The 18,325-nt window shown below is 37.1% G+C and overlaps 1 protein-coding gene across 2 annotated transcripts; it reads left to right on the forward strand.

The window, feature by feature from the left end:
• Window positions 1-219: 219 nt before the first annotated feature.
• On the forward strand, window positions 220-17,276 carry mmp19 (matrix metallopeptidase 19). Of its 2 annotated transcripts, XM_067387502.1 has the most exons (9): window positions 220-296; window positions 2,320-2,453; window positions 4,247-4,456; window positions 9,278-9,523; window positions 9,608-9,739; window positions 9,876-10,040; window positions 11,196-11,323; window positions 14,949-15,100; window positions 16,842-17,276. In XM_067387502.1, exons 2-9 carry the CDS (start codon window positions 2,384-2,386, stop codon window positions 16,975-16,977), a joined length of 1,239 nt encoding a protein of 412 aa, XP_067243603.1. In that variant the 5' UTR covers window positions 220-296; window positions 2,320-2,383; the 3' UTR covers window positions 16,978-17,276. The 2 variants fall into 2 exon arrangements, with proteins under 2 accessions (XP_067243603.1, XP_067243604.1); XM_067387503.1 differs by lacking the exon at window positions 220-296 and having other exon boundaries at window positions 1,894-2,453.
• The last annotated feature ends 1,049 nt before the right edge of the window (window positions 17,277-18,325 follow it).

The following is an 18,325-nucleotide window of genomic DNA, read 5'->3' on the forward strand; positions in this document are numbered from 1 at the left end:
TTCCTCAAATGTCAAATGTGATGTTTGTGTGTTGGTTAGTTGGAGCAGCGCTCTCTGAAGACATACAGGAAGTGCATCATCTCTTCTTGACTCGAGATTTACAGTAAAACAACAAGACGCCACTGCGCGCGCTTGACTCAACTCCATTCAGCTCTACAGATCAAACCACTGGAGCTCTCTCTGTGCTGACTGGGATTATGGCTCAATGGTTGCAATATGCAATATTGCTGACTGCTGTTTTACGTGTTTGGTCATCTACTGAGACGAGCAGAAGACGAGAGTTCACAGAGGCACAGGTAACAAAAACCTGATTTAAATGTATGTTTGTTTAGTTATAGCCTATATTTTTTATTTGTTTAGGTTTTAAAATCGACAAATAGGCTATATATCATCCTTATTGTTAACACTTATATATTTCGAACAACAAAAATTTTAAATATGTCGAAACATTGATAAATACACACGTCTAAATAAAGATTAAAAAGAAAGCAGTTGTGTTGGATGACTGCTGTTATAAATGTAGGCTACTTTTCAGATACTTTAAAGTATCGCTAAAATCGTCGGAATGTTCTACTTTTTACACGAATCAAACAGCCAGAAAACGCTAAAAAATAACCTAATACAGACTTAAAACCAAACCCAAGAATTCTGAATGAATCTTAAAGATTAGGGGAAGTTCAACGAGTATTGAGACAGTCGTAATATATTTTTGACCAAACTGTTCTGAAGCTTTTGGGTCAAAATGCACATTTTTTTGTTTTATTAATGTATTAGTCCTTTGTGTCCTATTGTCCTATTAGTCCCCTCTCTCTCTCTCTCTCTCTCTCTCTCTCTCTCTCTATCTATCTCTCTCCGTGTGTGTGTACGTGTGATATATATATATATATATATATATATATATATATATATATATATATATATATATATATATATATATATATATATATATATATATGAACTCAGGGTGATTGGGACACTTTTTGCAATTGAGATGAATTGGAAAAGTGTCCCAATCAACCTGAATTCACCCTATACATATTAACTGCAAATATGAATTCTAACATTAATTAAAAATACTCTGAAAAAAGTCTTGTGTTTTCGTTGTGTTCATCACTTGTGTTAACTGCTTTCAAAAATATGATAATATTGGAAGTTTAGATTGAAGAATAGAATTCAAGGGGAAAAAATATCAAATTTAACAAAAAGATTTGAAGCAGGTGTTTGAAAGCAGGATGCTTCACAACTGAAGAAAACGAATATTTGTGTAATTGAATTATTGACTTGAAACCTTATATACGGCCCTTGTGGCTAGCCACAGTTTGCTGGTTTTGACAATCTTTCAGAATTTAACATTCATAGTGCATGCATTTAAATTTTTTAATTAATGGGGTAATTTTTGTTAGACTGCATATCGTTTCACATTTAATAGATATACCTGAGACGGTTTGGATATCTAGATACTCCACTGGACCCAGAAGCTCAGAGAGATTCCAGTGAGTGGGATATGAAAGTGGCTGTTAGGTAAAATCAATGTTGTGTTATATATATATATATATATATATATATATATATATATATATATATAAATAATATACAGCGATCAGGCATAACATTATGATCACCTTCCTAATATTGTGTTGGTCCCCCTTTTGCTGACCCGTCGAGGCATGGACTCCTCTAGACCCCTGAAGGTGTGCTGTGGTATCTGCACCAAGATGTTAGCAGCAGATCCTTTAAGTCCTATAAGTTGTGAGGTGGAGCCTCCATGGATCGGACTTGTTTGTTCAGTACATCCCACAGATGCTCAATTGGATTGAGATCTTGGGAATTTGGAGGCCAAGTCAACACCACAAACTCGTTGTTGTGCTCGGCCGCCCATGACCCTGTCACCGGTTCACCACTGTTCCTTCCTTTCACCACTTTTGACAGATACTGACTGCTGCAGACCGGGAACACCCCACAAGAGCTGCAGTTTTGGAGATGCTCTGACCATCACAATTTGGTCCTTGTCAAACTCACTCAAATGCTTACGCTTGCCCATTTTTCCTGCTTCTAACACATCAACTTTGAGGACAAAATGTTCACTTGCTGAATAATATATCCACCCACTAACAGGTGCCGTGATGAAGAGATAAACAGTGTTATTCACTTCACAGTCAGTGCTCATAATGTCATGCCTGATCGGTGTATATGCATGCTCAAATGCTTAATTAAAAAAAAAAAGTTAATATTTTTGTGACTTGCTCCTTATTTAATCAAAATTGTTGAGAAACAAACTCTCATTTTAATCTCTGTAATGTCGTGTTGTATTTGTTAAAGTCTCTTTCAGAGGGTGTCAGGGCTGTCAGTCACTGGAAATCTTGACAAAGCTACTCTTCTTAAAATGAGGCAGCCGCGGTGTGGTGTTGAGGACCCCTTCAACCAAAAGTCTTTCAAATACAGGCGATTTGGTGGTGGGTGCCTATACTTCCAGATTGTTTAATAATAGTCCTTTTTTACTAAAACGGTAACATTTCCTATGAAGTCTGTATTTATATGTTGCGATGCATGAACAATGCTTATCTGGACATTAAGATCTGCACAATATCTTAGTACACATGTAGGAATGAGTTATGCTGTTCCAGTGACAGTCCTGAAAACCAGCGTCAACACGCAACTGTGAGACAGTTATTAAAGGTACAATTTGTGATATTTTTTTCCGCTAGAGGTCGCTAGAAGCCTATTCAAAACAAAGGCGTAGTTTGATGACGTCAAGTATTAGAGCGGAAACTTGGGACATGTGGTCTCCATCTCAAAGGACGGTGCAAAAGAATAGGGATTGGAGTCTGGAAGAACTCATGTTCGTGGATGTGATTATTAACGTTACTGTAGTATGAAGCAGAGCAGGACCGAGTGTTGTGGGAGCTGAACGAGGAGCTGGAGCGATTGATCAACACACGCCTCACGAGCAGCGGGACTTTTATTATGACACAGTCGCCAGCGCCGCTTCCGCTTTTCCGGTCATGAGTTTACGGGAGCTGTCCTTGTCGACAGAACCAGCAGCAGATGGTAAACAGTAATTATGTTCCATAAATAAGTAACACAATCCACCATAAAACGTGCAAGAAGTAAATAAGGAACTGCTTGAAGCAAGCTAGTGGTTTGCTGGACGCTAGACACTACTTCCGCATTTGTCCACGGCACTGTTGTCATGTGGTTTCTACGTCAGTAAAGGCGGTAACAAAGGTAACTGACGTCATTGACAGGCGACTGCACTGCCCCGTGTCACTGTTAAGAAAGGGAATTTTCTCATGATTTACAAGTAGTTGAAAACATTAGAGATATTGTTTGTAATCAGCTGGACAAAATATATAACACTAACCTAGTGGTTTTTGGATATTTTACTGCAAAAATTGTACATATTGTACCTTTAACTTATAATATGGTGGATATGGTGTTAATCATGTGTTACTATTTCTAAAGGATATAACAACATATAGGTAAGCATTATAACTGTTGTTATGATTATTTATGAGATGATACAAGAAGTTTTTTTAAAGGGTTAGTTCACCCAAAAAATTTAATTCTGTCATTAATTACTCACCCTCATGTCGTTCCACACCCGTTTGGAGGCAATTGAAGTCCACTTTAAGGAGAATAATCTTGGAATGTTTTCCTCAAAAACCTTAATTTCTTTTCGACTGAAGAAAGAAAGACATGGACATGTTGGATGACATGGGGGTGAGTAAATTATCAGGAAATTTTTATTTAAAAGTGGACTAATCCTTTAATGACAGAATTTTTGGGGGAACTAACCCTTTAAGAAAACCCTTATACAATATAAATACAGGTTTTCTTAGGGAACGTTACCAAAAAGTGTATTAAAAAGCAGTTTATTCTAATGCATTTTGCATCTTACTCTTAAAGAAATGTTGTGGGTCATGTCTGTCTGTCTCTGTCTTACTCACAGAAATAACTTGAAAGGTTTGCATGTAAATCCAGAATACTTAATTATATTTCCTTTTAATTAGATGCTTACAAACTGGCAAGATATGATGCAGAATAAGTATGTGTAAAGTACAGACATTGGAATTGTGCTAATCTGCAACATTAGATAGTTTTCAACCAATACAAAGAGATATGTACACAGTATAAATTTTTTTTTTACAATTGATACAGTAAAGGATAGAATGGAATGGTTGGCATAACCAAGTAATCAGCTTTGCCCTTTACATGGTAAAAACAGTTGGTCTTTCTAATTTTGTAGGATTTTGGCGAAAGAAAAACTTAACATATCGAATTTACAACCACACACCAGATATGGGGAAAAGCGCAACACAGACAGCCATCCGCTCAGCCTTTAACTACTGGAGTGATGTCGCGCCACTCAGCTTTAAAGAGGTTCACTATGGGCTTGCTGATATTAGAATCTCATTTCACAAGAGAGATGGCTGTCCTTCACCTTTTGATGGTCCTGGTAAGTAAATCTCACTGCATGAATTATATTATTTAATAAAATAAAAAATTATATATTACAAAAAATAACGGAACATAATACAATTAAATAGTGTTTTATATATTTTACTCCTTTCATGACGTTTTACAATTCAATAAGATCCAACCTTAGATTATTCTCTCTACCACCATCTGATCACAAAGAAAACATTCTATATAGAATCTTGAAGGGTTCTGTCAGGTGATTCATATATAGAATCTTTTAGGTGTTCCCATCATTTTATGGATTTAGTTTCAATTAATTAATTTTTTTAATTAATTTTTTTATTTTGATTAAATTTTATGAATTAAACAGCTCATAAACATACTTTCTCACCAGAGAACATGAAAGTATTATCTTATGCAATCATTTAAGACATTTCTCCTTATATAGAACCTTTTTGGCATATAGGGTTCCTTAAAATTAACACTTTCAGATGCCCAGAAAGCTACTAAAGACATATTTAAAACAGTTCATGTGACTACAGTGGTTCAACGTTAATGTTATGAAGCGACGAGAATACTTTTTGTGCGCCAGAAAAACTAAATTCTAGTGATGGTCGATTTCAAAACACTGTCTTAAGAAGCTTCGAAGCTTTATGAATCTTTTGTTTCGAATCAGTGGTTCAAAGCATGTATCAAACAGCTTTGAAGCTTCATGAAGCAGTGTTCTGAAATCGCCCATCACTAGAAATTGCTGAATAAAGTTGTATTTTGTTTTTTGGGGCACAAAAAGTATTCTCATCACTTCATAACATTAAGGTTGAACCACTGTAGTCACATTAACTGTTTTAAATATGTCTTTAGAAGCTTTTTGGGCATTGAAAGTGTAAATTATCTAGCTGTCAATATAGGCCTCACTGAGCCATCTGATTTTATCAAAAATATCTTAATTTGTGTGAAGAAGATGAACGAAGGCCTTACAGGTGGAATGACATGAGGGGGAGTAATTAATGACAGAATTTTCATTTTTGTGTGAACTAGCCCTTTTAGTTAGATGCAGGAAGTAATGCAGGACAAATGAGTGCTACATTAACACTTCAGCTACTACTATTAACTAATATGGAAACAAGATGAACTAATCAGTAAGTAAAAGTGAATTAAAACTAAATCAATAAACAGATCCCCCTAAAAGGTTCTATATATGAAGCACCTGACAGAACCCTTCTATGTAAAACCTGTTCTTCTAAAAGCGTATAGTTCCTGCAGAGTGACTAGGTAACACTTGAGTGATGAGTGATGCATTCTATGACCAGGTTCAGAGTAAACAAGACAATTGCTCACATCTCAGACACCAGTTAAAGTGGTAGTTCGCCCAAAAATGAACATTCTGTCTCACCCTCTTTTGTTCCAAACCTGTGTAAATGTCTTTGTTCTGCTGAACACAAAGGAAGATTTTTTGAAGAATGTTTTTAACCAAAAAAGTCCATACTATGGAAGTCATTGGTGCCCCACAGCTGAAATTTATACAGGTTTGTAACAATTGAGGGTGAGTAAATGATGACAGAATTTTAAATTTTGGGTGATCTATACCTTTAATGTTGTAATTTGTCTTAGTTCTTAATGAGGCCAATCTCATGTAGAAATTATTACTGATTACCTAATAATGAAATATCTCTGTCTTAAACTTGCTTTTACTTACAGAATATTTACTCTTGTGTCCATATTAGTTAATAGTAGTAGCTGAAGTGTTAAAGCATTAGTTTACTTCACAATTAAAATTTTCCCCCATGTCATCCAAGATGTTTATGTCTTTCTTTCTTCATTTGAAAAGAAATTAAGGTTTTTAAGGAAAACATTCCAGGATTTTTCTCCATATAGTGGACTTCAGTGGGGTTCAACGGGTTGAAGGTCCAAATTGCAATTTCAGTGCAGCTTCAAAGAACTCTACATGATCCCAGCGAGGAATAAGAGTCTTATCTAGTGAAACAATCAGCCATTCAAAAAAATGAGAAAACAGCAAGCATTTTTATAGAGAGCATTTATAGAAAGCACAAAGTGTCTGATCATAAGAACATTGGTATGTTAGCACGAGCTCTGCAAATTAGCACTCCAGTCACGTCACGTTTATTTATATAGCACTTTATTCAATAGATTGCATAAAAGCAAGCAGCTTTATAATATCAAACATGAAAAGCAGTGTTACTGCCTCAGTCATCAGAAGCACAACTTCATTTTGTAATATACAGTGGTGTAACATAGAGGGAGTCCACTGGAGGCGAGCGTAGCGTAGAACCCATGTGCAGTTTATTGATAGCAATTCATAATACCAATGTGAACAGAAACAAAGACGTGACTCGACTCGACTCGACTCGACTCGACTCGACTCGACTCGACTCGACTCGACTCGACTCGACTCGAGACACTAACACATACCAAACAGCGGGTTACATAAAACAAAGCTAGACAACAGAACAATGAAACATGAGGTCTATTTATACAGGGAGACTAATGACAAAACAAGGAACACCTGTGAACAATGAAGACAAAGGACCAATGGCAAGACAGAACTGAAATCACATGACAATGACAACCAATCAGAACATGACACATGAGAAACACATGACATGAACACATGAGAGCAATGGAATCACATGATACAACACATGGCAAAACAAACAAAGCATAACTATGAAAACAAGCCAAAAACCATGAACATGAAACAAAACCAAAACATGACATGACATGACAAGTGGCTATCCAGTTCATGATTTCACCCACGGAGATCTTACCTCAACGAACTCAAGTAATGAAATGAATCAGAGAGAACTGTTCCACGTGAAAGAAGGCGTAGCCTCAGTGCACACCTCCTATTACGTTATCGTCATGGACCAATGGTAGTACGAAGATATTTTGCAGCTGGAGCGAACTTTTCCTGAGAGTTTGCTTTAGCAAGCCGTTTCGAACTCCCAAAACGAACACAAAAAGAACTTAGTTTTGGCCAGATTTTGTTCAAAATGACATCACATCAGTTCGTTCTTCAATTTCATTTGAAGTATATTGGGGCCTTAAAGGGGTACTTCACCCCTGGAAAGATGAATGTGTATTTAAAATTGGTCATTTATGTAATAGAAATGTGAAATTATTTTTGAATTTGGAGCTTTCTAGACTGAGAAAAAAAGGCAGAAAATGTATTTTTGACTGATGTGGATGAAAGACAACAACTCCCAGAATGCACTTGTTTTGCTGCCGTTGCAAGGCCACGCCCAAACCACGCCTATCGGTTACAGGCGGCATTACCAGGAAAATTCAAACAAATAAAAATCGTGAGTTAGTTCAGACATTTACTGCGAAATGGTGCTAAATTGCTTTGTACCTGGATGTACACCCAAAACCAGGAAAGGACAAGTTAGTTTCCATCATTTTCCGATTAAGGTAAAGATTTGGAGCGATGTAAACAGTGGCTGCGGGCCATCAATCTCCCGAAGTTTGGAGATGACACCGTTATAGAAAACCTAAAAAAACGCAGAATATGTAGTCTCCATTTCAAGCACGAGGACTACGAACCAAATATCTTTGCAATGAAGAGAATCATTCTGAAGGACACTGCGATACCATCGATATTCACTTTCCCAGAGGACGAACAGCCTGGGCATCTGGTACTAAGCGTATTCGCCTAGAGGTAAGACTCGCTGATACTAGACTGATAACACAGTATGTAGTGTTGTAGGTAGCAGCAAAACTGCAAACTTAGCAAAGTAACGTTAGATAGACAATTACATATAAGTTGCATATAAGTTGACTGTTATCAAAGTAAAGCCTCTGTTCTGTAAAACTGAGTTTATTTATCTATTTATGCTAACGTTACCACAAAAGCCTGTTGCTGTATTGGTTGAGATGACTGCAGAGACCGATAAATTTGCGAGATGAACCACTGATGTAGTGCAGACAAAATAAAGTTAATTACTGTAAGCTTAAAAATATAATTGACACCCACTTTTGATAAAATCTTTGATCTGTGTCCGTGAGTAACCTCAAACGCGCATATGTATGGGCGTGGTGAAAAAATGCGGAACTACCTGCTATTACTGCCTGTAGTTTTAAGCCTCTGGCCAAAAAAGCCTCCGATGACGCAAAATGACGATTTTTGCGTCATCTGAGGCTTTTTTACAGAATAAAAATGCATAAATCTCTCATCTCGGGCTGATATGAAGGGGGAAAGCACCCTAATTCGAAAATATTAGTGGTATTCTACTAATACAAAGCTTAATGCTAAATCCTGAAGTAACCCTTTAAGTCAAATGCCCTTTACAAAATAAAGGTAAAACAACAATATCGGACAATTTTTAAGCTCGAGGAGAAAATGAGATGGAGTTTTTCGCCCTACCAGGGTACTTCCACCTACATCACACGTGACCTTTCCAACATAATTACTTAATGCATGGAGAATTGCATTGAAAGTCGTTTGTGGTTAAAAAGTATATAAATGTTTTTTTTTTTTTTTAAATGGCCGATCGTTTCACTAGATAAGACTCTTATTCCTCGTCTGGGATTGTGTAGAGCTCTTTGAAGCTGCACTGAAACTGACATTTGGACCTTCAACCTGTTGAATCCCAGTGAAGTCCACTATATGGAGAAAAATCCTGGAATGTTTTCCTCAAAATCCTTAATTTCTTTTCAACTGAAGAAAGAAAGACATAAACATCTTGGATGACATGGGGGTGAGTAAATTATCAGGACATTTTAATTCTGAATTGAACTAAGCGTTTAATTTAGTACTCATTTGTCCTGCATTACTTCCTGTATAGTTACCTATTAATGACAGACCATTATTCTAATGTGTTACCTACTAATCTTTTGTTAGGCCATGTTCTTGCCCATGCTGAAGCTCCTCCATCAGGAATAGTTCACTTTGATGAAGATGAATTCTGGACTGAAGGGAAGTATTATGGTTCCAATCTACGTATTGTTGCGGCTCATGAGATCGGCCATGCTCTTGGCTTGGGACATTCTCAGTACAGTGGTGCTCTTATGGCAGCGCACTACACTGGCTATCAAGCCAATTTTAGACTGCACATTGATGATATCAGAGGAATCCAAGCCATATATGGTGAGATAATCAAGTGACTTTTTAAATAAATGAATATTTGCCAATGGATATAACTGCCAATGCTGATTACTATTATGAATTCAGGTAAAAAGATATCCAGTACAACTACTACTGATGATATCTATGATGAGGTAACATATCCCACTACCATGGCCCCATTCCCCAGGAGCGATGTGCTAGATCCATGCAATGCTAAACTTGATGCTATAATGCTGGGTGAGAAAACTGTGCCATATAACAGTACACATGACCTCAGTTCATTCACATTAAACAAATGCAGAAAATTTTCTTGTTCAACGGTAATCATATAATGTTTTAGACACTGTACTAAAACATTAATTATTTGTCTTAGGTCCCAGGCGTAAGACGTATGCATTTAGTGGGGATTATGTGTGGACGGTAACAGATACGGGCCATAACTCTCCAGTAAAAATAAGTCTGCTATGGAAGGAGCTGCCGGGAAACCTGAATGCAGCTGTATATTCCCCAAGAACCAACAAGACGTACTTCTTTAAAGGTAGATTATTATTCTCTGCACATAAAAGTTGTGCTTTTTAAAATATGTTTTACTGAAAATTGTTTGGAGTCCCACCTGATAGTTAAAACTTAAGTCAACTTATTGATTTAATTCATATAGCGCTTTATTGTAGCCAATGGCAAGGAACCAAAACTCTATCAAAAAAAGGCTATAGAAACAATTTTCACTCAGAAATGGCTAGTAAATTACAAAGAAATCACAAACAATCACAAAGAAATGGCAAGTAACACTGACATTTTGAAGTGCAAATCTGAAATAGTATTTTCTTGCAAAACATACTCCAATAATCTTTGTTTTATTAAAGGGACACTGTGTAACTTTTGGCTCTCTAGAGGTTAAAAAACAAATCTGCAAACATTTTGTGGAAGAACATTGTTTTGGGATGAAGATAACCCTTCACAATAGATAATGCTTTACAATAAACTCTGTTAGAGGGATACATATGGCAATTTATCTGTTCAATAAAATACCTCTCCTGTTGAGTAATAAAGACATAATCTCCGAGTTGTTTTTACAACATTTTAAATCCCTCAGTTCTCGCCATCTCTGAAAAGCCAAGCCAATATTGATTCTTGTTTTTATTTCCCAGCAGACAGTTTGTTGGTGTCTGGTAACCTGGGGATGACAGTGAAACAATAGACTTCACTTTTATAATTCTGCTGCTCTAATGCAGTGTAATAATATACACTGTAATCCAGGATTTGTGTTAGAGGATTAAGGGAAAGTTATGTGTTTGCTTGGTTAAAAAGTTGGGTCTTTAGAGTTAAAGGCTTAGTTCACCCAAAAATGAAAATTCTGTCATTTAATACTTACCCTCATGCCGTTCCACACTCGTAAGACCTTTGTTAATCTTCGGAACACAAATTAAGATATTTTAGTTGAAATCCGATGGCTCCGTAAGGCCTTCATAGGGAGCAATGACGTTTCCTCTCTCAAGATCCATAAAGATACTAAAAACATACTTAAGTTCATGTGAGCACAGTGGTTCAATATTAATATAAGCACATCTTGTCTGATCTGTTGCAGAACTGCATATGGCTTCGTACACAAATGTTCATTGGATAATTTATGTCAGTACTTAACTGAAGTCTAAAAAATGCTCTTTTCTTCTACACACCTGCTTCTCTTTCTCAGGTGAAAAAGTCTGGAGGTTCACAAATTACCGCCTTGACTATCGATACCCCAAACCACTAAAAAGAATCCCTGCCAACATCGACGCTGCTTTGTATTATGAGAAGAACAAGAAAATTTTCTTCTTTAAGGTATAGTGAGATTTTAACATTTTTATACACAACCTATGCTTAACCCTTAAATTCATACCTCGGGTCTTTAGTGACCCGGGACGTCATTCACTACCCTCCTCCTCATTCATTTTTTAAAGTTAGATATCAACTTTGTTGGTATTCCTCATTCAATTCATTATAAAGAATATAACAAGAAAAAAAAAATTATAAAAGAATGCCTATTTTTATATTAAATTTTTGTAAAAATTGTATAGGGTTGCAAACGACCCGAGGTGTGTATGAGTGTACGTATATTTTTTCTGCACAACAATAATTGAATCTTAGATGACGGAATAAGTGTGATTCACCTTTATTCCACAAGGTGGCAATGTCTGATACACAATGCTGAAGTGACGACTCATTTAGACAGAAAATTAAATAATAAGAAAAACATGAAATGGCTCAGCGATTTACTGCAGAGCAAGTACTGAACGCAATCAAATATGACTGTAACTGTTACTGGATGTATCTGGTGAAACTGTTAGCGATCGAAATATTGATTTTGAAGATGATGAAAATTATATAGTTTTGAGAATACGTTTGAGATCGCAAATGGGCTCATATTCGTGACCTCAAACATAAAACTAGCCCATATTTGCTGAATTTACTGGAAAATGAGCTCTGACGAGGACAGTGATGATGGCATAAAACATCTGCTCAAACTGAGCGCTTTCAAGCTCCAAAAGGTAACAAAATACGATTTATTTTATTCTTCTGTAATTGTTACTCTAATATCAGAGGAGTTTTATATTATCGCGACAGATAGAGATCCTTCCGTGTTAGATATAGATCCGGGTCGATAAAGACCCGAATATGTAAGAATGACTGGCGAAACAGTCATGCATTTAAGGGTTAAGAGAAAAAAATCACGATAAATTGTCATGTCTGTAAAAAGTTCTCTTTATATAAACAAACTTTTTTGTTGATACATATTTTCCATTTACAGAAGGTCAGTGGTTCTCAGCTCCATTCTTGAGGACCTACATCACTACACAAATTTTGTCTTGTCTTATTTACACACCAGATTCAAATCATCAACTTGTTAGCAGAGAGTTGCATGAACTGAACTAAGGGTACATTTACACGACAACAATGTACTAAAAACAGAAAAGTTGACGACGTCATCAAAAAGAACCCCGTTCACACAGATCCGCGAAAATGACTGAAAATGATGTACTATGCATGACAGGCCAGTAGTTGGCGATGTCACTTTGTAAAGAAATACTACGCACCTGTGCACATTTGCAATATTTTACAGAGCATTCACGCCAAACGTGCATGCCTATACACTGAACATGTAATACGCATGTGCATGTCGTCACTGTTTTCACAGATCAGGGTTTTTGCAGTTTACATGGAGATGATAATGGTATTGTTTTCAAAAGTTTGCATTTTCAGGCACCCAAAACGCTGTTGTCGCGTATATGAACAGCCAAAACGTATAAAAAGTTTTCTGTTTTTAGTTGAAAATGGTGTTGCGTAAACAGCCCCTTATGCTGTGTCATAAATCATTTACACCTTCCTAATATTTCTTAGTAAATGGCGGTTGTGCACAACAAAATTACGTATTCCTTAAAACTGGTCACATGGCTTCCAGATCAGGTCTTTTGTATGTGCTTCTTTAAACATAGAGCCTTCAAAGGAGCAAGCAAAGATGAGCTTAACCGATGTCCTCGCATATACAGATTAATATATCTAAAAGTTTTTTATTTTTCTTCTCACTAACATTTAGATAATTTAATCAAATAAAATGCCAATAATAAAAAGAACTAGCTAGGCTAGCTGATTACCTTAAAAGTCCAATAGATATTGCTGTCAGTCTTTCTCTGAAACGTGGAAGCAATGAGATCTGTTTTCCTGTTTGTTCATGTGACTTTTGACTATATCCTTCCCTATATACTGCACATGGCAGTATATCCACTTATTCCCCGTGATCCTGTTTTAGTATCTCTCCCTTTACTCCTCATTACTTCACTAACATGCACTGGTGAGCGAGCCAAAGACATTATGTCTTTCCACCTGGTATTAATGCTGCCTTTATGTGCTGTCTGAAAGTGGATAATTCCCACTTCTTAAGTCATGATTATGAGCTCATTGCATTCAAGTGTTGAAATGGGAGGACATTCATGTGCAATTTTTACCTAGGAAACCCATAATTCAGAGAGCACATGAAGGCAGCATTAGATGCGTTTTGGTCAATCAGATCACAAGTGGACAAAGCTAAATACAAGTGTAATCGGGGTCTAAAACGTTTTGAGCTTGTCCACTTTCGTCCACTTCTAGAGGTAGCTGAAAACTAGATTGCTTTCGTAGTGTAAACGCTCATGTGGTCAAAAGTGTTCGAACAACCGCAAAAGAGCACCTACTCTCTGCCTACTGAATGCGTAAACATTATGGGAAGCACGCTAGCCAGATGGGATTTAAACTTTGTTGGCTGAAGACCCAAGTTTGGTTTGAAGATGAAAAACGTACCAACCACAATGTTGTCTCATCATTCCTGATTTCTAACACGCACACACTGCGTTCGGCAATGTTCTGAGGCTGTCAAAGCCAAAACCAGGGCTGGACTGGGGCTAAAATTTGGCCCTGGACAAACCCAGTCCATGTGGCCCACGAGCTCCCCTGTGAATGTTTTTGCTGGGGTTAGGGCCTTAAATAGGAGTAAATAAAAGAATAAATAAAATAGGACAGGTACAAATAATGATGGATATTATTGAATTTACTACAAATGCAGTTAACAAATTTAATATTGCACTTTTGTCACATAAAAATGCACTTTGGCAGTAAAGCACTGATTTTGATGACATTAAGCAAATTGAATGCTTCAGAAGACAAACCAATGCCCGGTATGCCTGATTACCATTCCAGCCCTGGCCAAAATGAAAGCTGCTGCTCTCCGTCTCCGGTCACAGTCATATGTAAATTGCACTAGCTTATTTTGTCCAATAGATCAAAAGATCTGAAAAAGCCCCTACATATATCTGCCCATAGACCCTCCCCTTGAAGAAATCAGGACAGAAGTGGTTGAAAGTGGACAAAAGAGATGGATTAGCACACCAGGTGTAATCTGGTATGCATCTCCCTCGTCCACTTGTGATGCGATCAACCAAAACGCATCTTAATACCAGGTGGAAACAGGGCATTAGAGATCAGCACAAGACCTGGCCAGAATCAGATCAATGTCTACGTCTTCATCAATGGCCCTGTTTCCACCTGGTATTAAGATGCGTTTTGGTCAAAACAAGCTTGCGCAATTTACATGTGAATGCTACCAGAGATGACAGAAAAACAAACAGAGAGCAGCTTACATTTGATTGTTTCCTCTACGAAAGCAATCCGGTCAAATGTGTTTCCGAGCACCTCTGGAAGTGGTTGAAAGTAGACAAGCTCAAAAAGTTTTAAATCCCATTTACACCTGTATTTAGCGTTGTGATCTTAATAGCAGGTGGAAACAGGGCCTATAAAGGAAGTACAAAATAAGTTGTTTTGCTATCTTGGTTTCAATAAAAACTTACAGTATGTTTTGTAGTACAAGGATTTCTTATATTGTATGTCAAAAGAAGAACATTTGATTTCTTAATTCATCAAATGATTTATTTTTCAGGGCTCAGGCTATTGGCAGTGGGATGAGATGGTTTATAATGACCTCAGCATTTATCCCAAACCCATTTCCCGTCTGTTTACTGGCATCCCATCAAATCCTGATGCAGCTTTCACATGGACCAATGGGAAGATGTATTTCTTCAAGGGCGACAGGTACTGGCGCGTGAATGAGCAGCTATCTGTTGATTCTGGATATCCGCTCAGTAAGCGTGTCCGCTGGATGAGATGCAGCTAATCTGCCCCATTGTTTTCCTTTAAACTCAGTGAACGTTTAAAGCTACACTATGCAAATTTTGGCCTTCAGCTTCACACCACCCACAGCCAAAGCTCCTTTTCTCTGTGTACGGATAAGATTGGTGAATGATGTATGTATGCAGTTTCCTGTGTAGTCTGTCCTAACAGCTCTAAAATATAATTAATGTAGGTTTATCAAAATGTATTTGAGTAAAGACAAGGTTTGCACTCTCTCATTAATGACATTTTGTTATTTATTATCTAAAAAGGTTAGTGTAGCTTTAATCATTTTTTGTCTTTCACAATGGCTAATGCTTTCATTTCTTTGATGAAGACACAAGATACAGAATACCAAAGTTTAGTTTTGGTCGGCATGCCATAAAGTCTGTTAAAGTTACAGTTAAATTGGGAATACACTAAGAGAGCTGAATTCATTTGAGCATCTGCATTGTGCAACATGCACATTTTATTGTATGTAATATATGTCTAAAATAAGGCCTAAAAGGTTTCATTTCACCATTCATTCTCAACCTACAATATATACTGTACAGTGCATTTTTCACGTTATGTTGCAGACTTACAGTCTTATGCTAAACTGCTTTAAATTACTAAATTACTCTACACCCCATAATGACAAAGTTAAATCTGATTTATGATAACATTGTTTATTAAAAAGAGAAAAAAAAGAAAAAAAACTATGATAATTGCATTGCATAAATATTCAGACCCTTTCCTTTGATACCTAAATTTTAGCTCGGAAGTATTCCCATTTCTCTGGATCATCTTTGATATGTTTCTAAACTTCGATTGGAGTTAAAGGGTTAGTTCACACAAAAATGAAAATTCTGTCATTAATTACTCACCCTCATGTCGTTCCACACCCGTAAGACCTTCGTTCATCTTCAGAACACAAATTAAGATATTTTTTGATAAAATCCAATGGCTTAGTGAGGCCTGCAAAGCCAGCAATGACATTTAACACTTTCAGTACCCAGAAAGCTACTAAAGACATATTTAAAACAGTTCATGTGGGTACAGTGGTCCAACGTTAAAGTTATGAAGTGACGAGAATACCTTTTGTGCGGCAAAAAAACAAAATAACGATTTTATTCACAATATCTAGTGATGGGCGATTTTAAAACAATGCTTCATGAAGCTTTGAAGCTTTACAATCCTTTGTTTCGAATCAGTGATTCAGAGCATGTATCAAACTGCCAAAGTCACGCCCCCTAGTGGTGAACTATTGAAATTTCGAAATGCATAACGAAGCCTCATTTACTGTAATCACGTGACTTTGGCAGTTTTAATACGCACTCCAAACCACTGATTCGAAACAAAGGATTTGTAAAGCTTCGAAGCTTCATGATTCAAATCTAATACAAATATTCTCAGATTATGTAATCTGTATGACACGTCCATATAGGTGCGTCCACTACTGCAGAGATGATGAGTCAGCATCGCCGACTTCATCTCTGCAGCCGAAAATACACAAAACACTAGTTTATCACTTAATTATTAAAATGTTCAGAAGTCTCCTCCTGTTTTTTCACGGCACTTTCATAATCATTACGTTTGCCGGTGCGCTGCTGCAAGATTTATGCGTGCGCTTGAGCGCTGATTTGATCCAATCCACCTAACCTGCATGTCTTTGAACACACAGTGACCCAGCCAAAGCTGGACTTGAACCCAATCAAACATCTCAGGAGAAACCTGAAAATGTCTGTCCACCAACAGTCCTCATCCAACCTGATGGAGCTCGAGTGGATCTGCAGAGAAGAATGGCAGAAAATCCCTAAATGCAGATGTACAAAACTTGTTGTATCTTCAAACTGATTTAAGGCTGCAATCGCCACCGATGGTGCTTCAACTCGAGTAAATACTGAGGGGTCTGAATACTTCTGCAATGTAATTTTCCCAAATATTTCTTTATAATAAATTTGCATAGTTATCACAAAATTGTTTTTTTGCCTAGTCATTATGGGGTATGGAGTGTTGTCAAAAAATTACATACACCTTGCAGAATCTGCATATTTATTTGAGCAAAATAAAATGGATCATAAAAATCATTTTTTATTTAGTACAGTCCTGAATAAGATATTTTATATAAAAGATGTAGTCCACAAGATAAAATAGTAGCTTAAAATAGTAGTTTACACATCCTTGAGTCTTAATACTGTGTGTGGTTACCTGGATGATCCACAGCTGTTTTGTTGTGTGATGGTTGTTCTTGAGTCCCTTGTTTGTTCTGAGCAGTTAAACTGCCCAACGTTCTTCCTCCAAGTTCTGCCAATTAGGTTCTTCACCCGCCATGTCTTTGTTCATGTATTCAACTGAATTGCTTGGATATATGTTGTTTTTTTGTATAGTTGTAATTTCATTTTGTTATTTAATACACCACCCACATAGATGTGTTATGTTGTGAGTTCCTTGAATAAATATTTTAACAGAACAAAAATCCAATATATTGTGTAAATAAGATCAAAGCAGCAGCTCAAGGGACAATTTGTACAGTTTGATTTGTTTCATGCCTGCTGAAATAAAATGTACCAATCCTCAATACAATCAACAAGTAAATAAACTTGGATGGATAGTTACTCAACAGGCCCTTATTACTTATGATTTGTTAGGAGAAATTAAAGAAAGACCTACCACCCTGCAATAAAGCAATAAAACTCATCTGGAGAGATCTCAAAGAAATAGGACCCCGTAAGCCCCGGGTCCCTTCACAGCGACCCACCGCCCGAACCAATTCAACCACTTGCCGTGAGGACTGGCAGGCCATCCCCGGCATGTCAAAGTGGATTGTGGGGATTATAAAACGAGGTTACCTACTTCTAACGGCTAGTAGACACAGTACGAGTGTAGTATCAAAATGGAACATACTCGGTTTCTTACGTAACCTTGGTTCCCAGATATGTAACAAGTACTGCGTACTTTGCCATGCTGTTCGTGGGAAAACTCATGCCGTCGCTTCAGTCCAATAAAATAAGTCTGCTAAAGCCGAGTTCAGACGGCACGATTTTCAAAGTAGTCGGGTCACTGTTCTTTTCACACTGCATGACTATCTTGGCCAGCATTCAGTCGCTGCTGTGTTCAAACTGCACGATGGATCGGCGACAGAAGGTTTCACACTGCATGACTTTA

Source organism: Chanodichthys erythropterus, chromosome 6, assembly GCF_024489055.1.
Source record: "Chanodichthys erythropterus isolate Z2021 chromosome 6, ASM2448905v1, whole genome shotgun sequence".
NCBI classification, from domain to species: Eukaryota; Metazoa; Chordata; class Actinopteri; order Cypriniformes; family Xenocyprididae; genus Chanodichthys; species Chanodichthys erythropterus.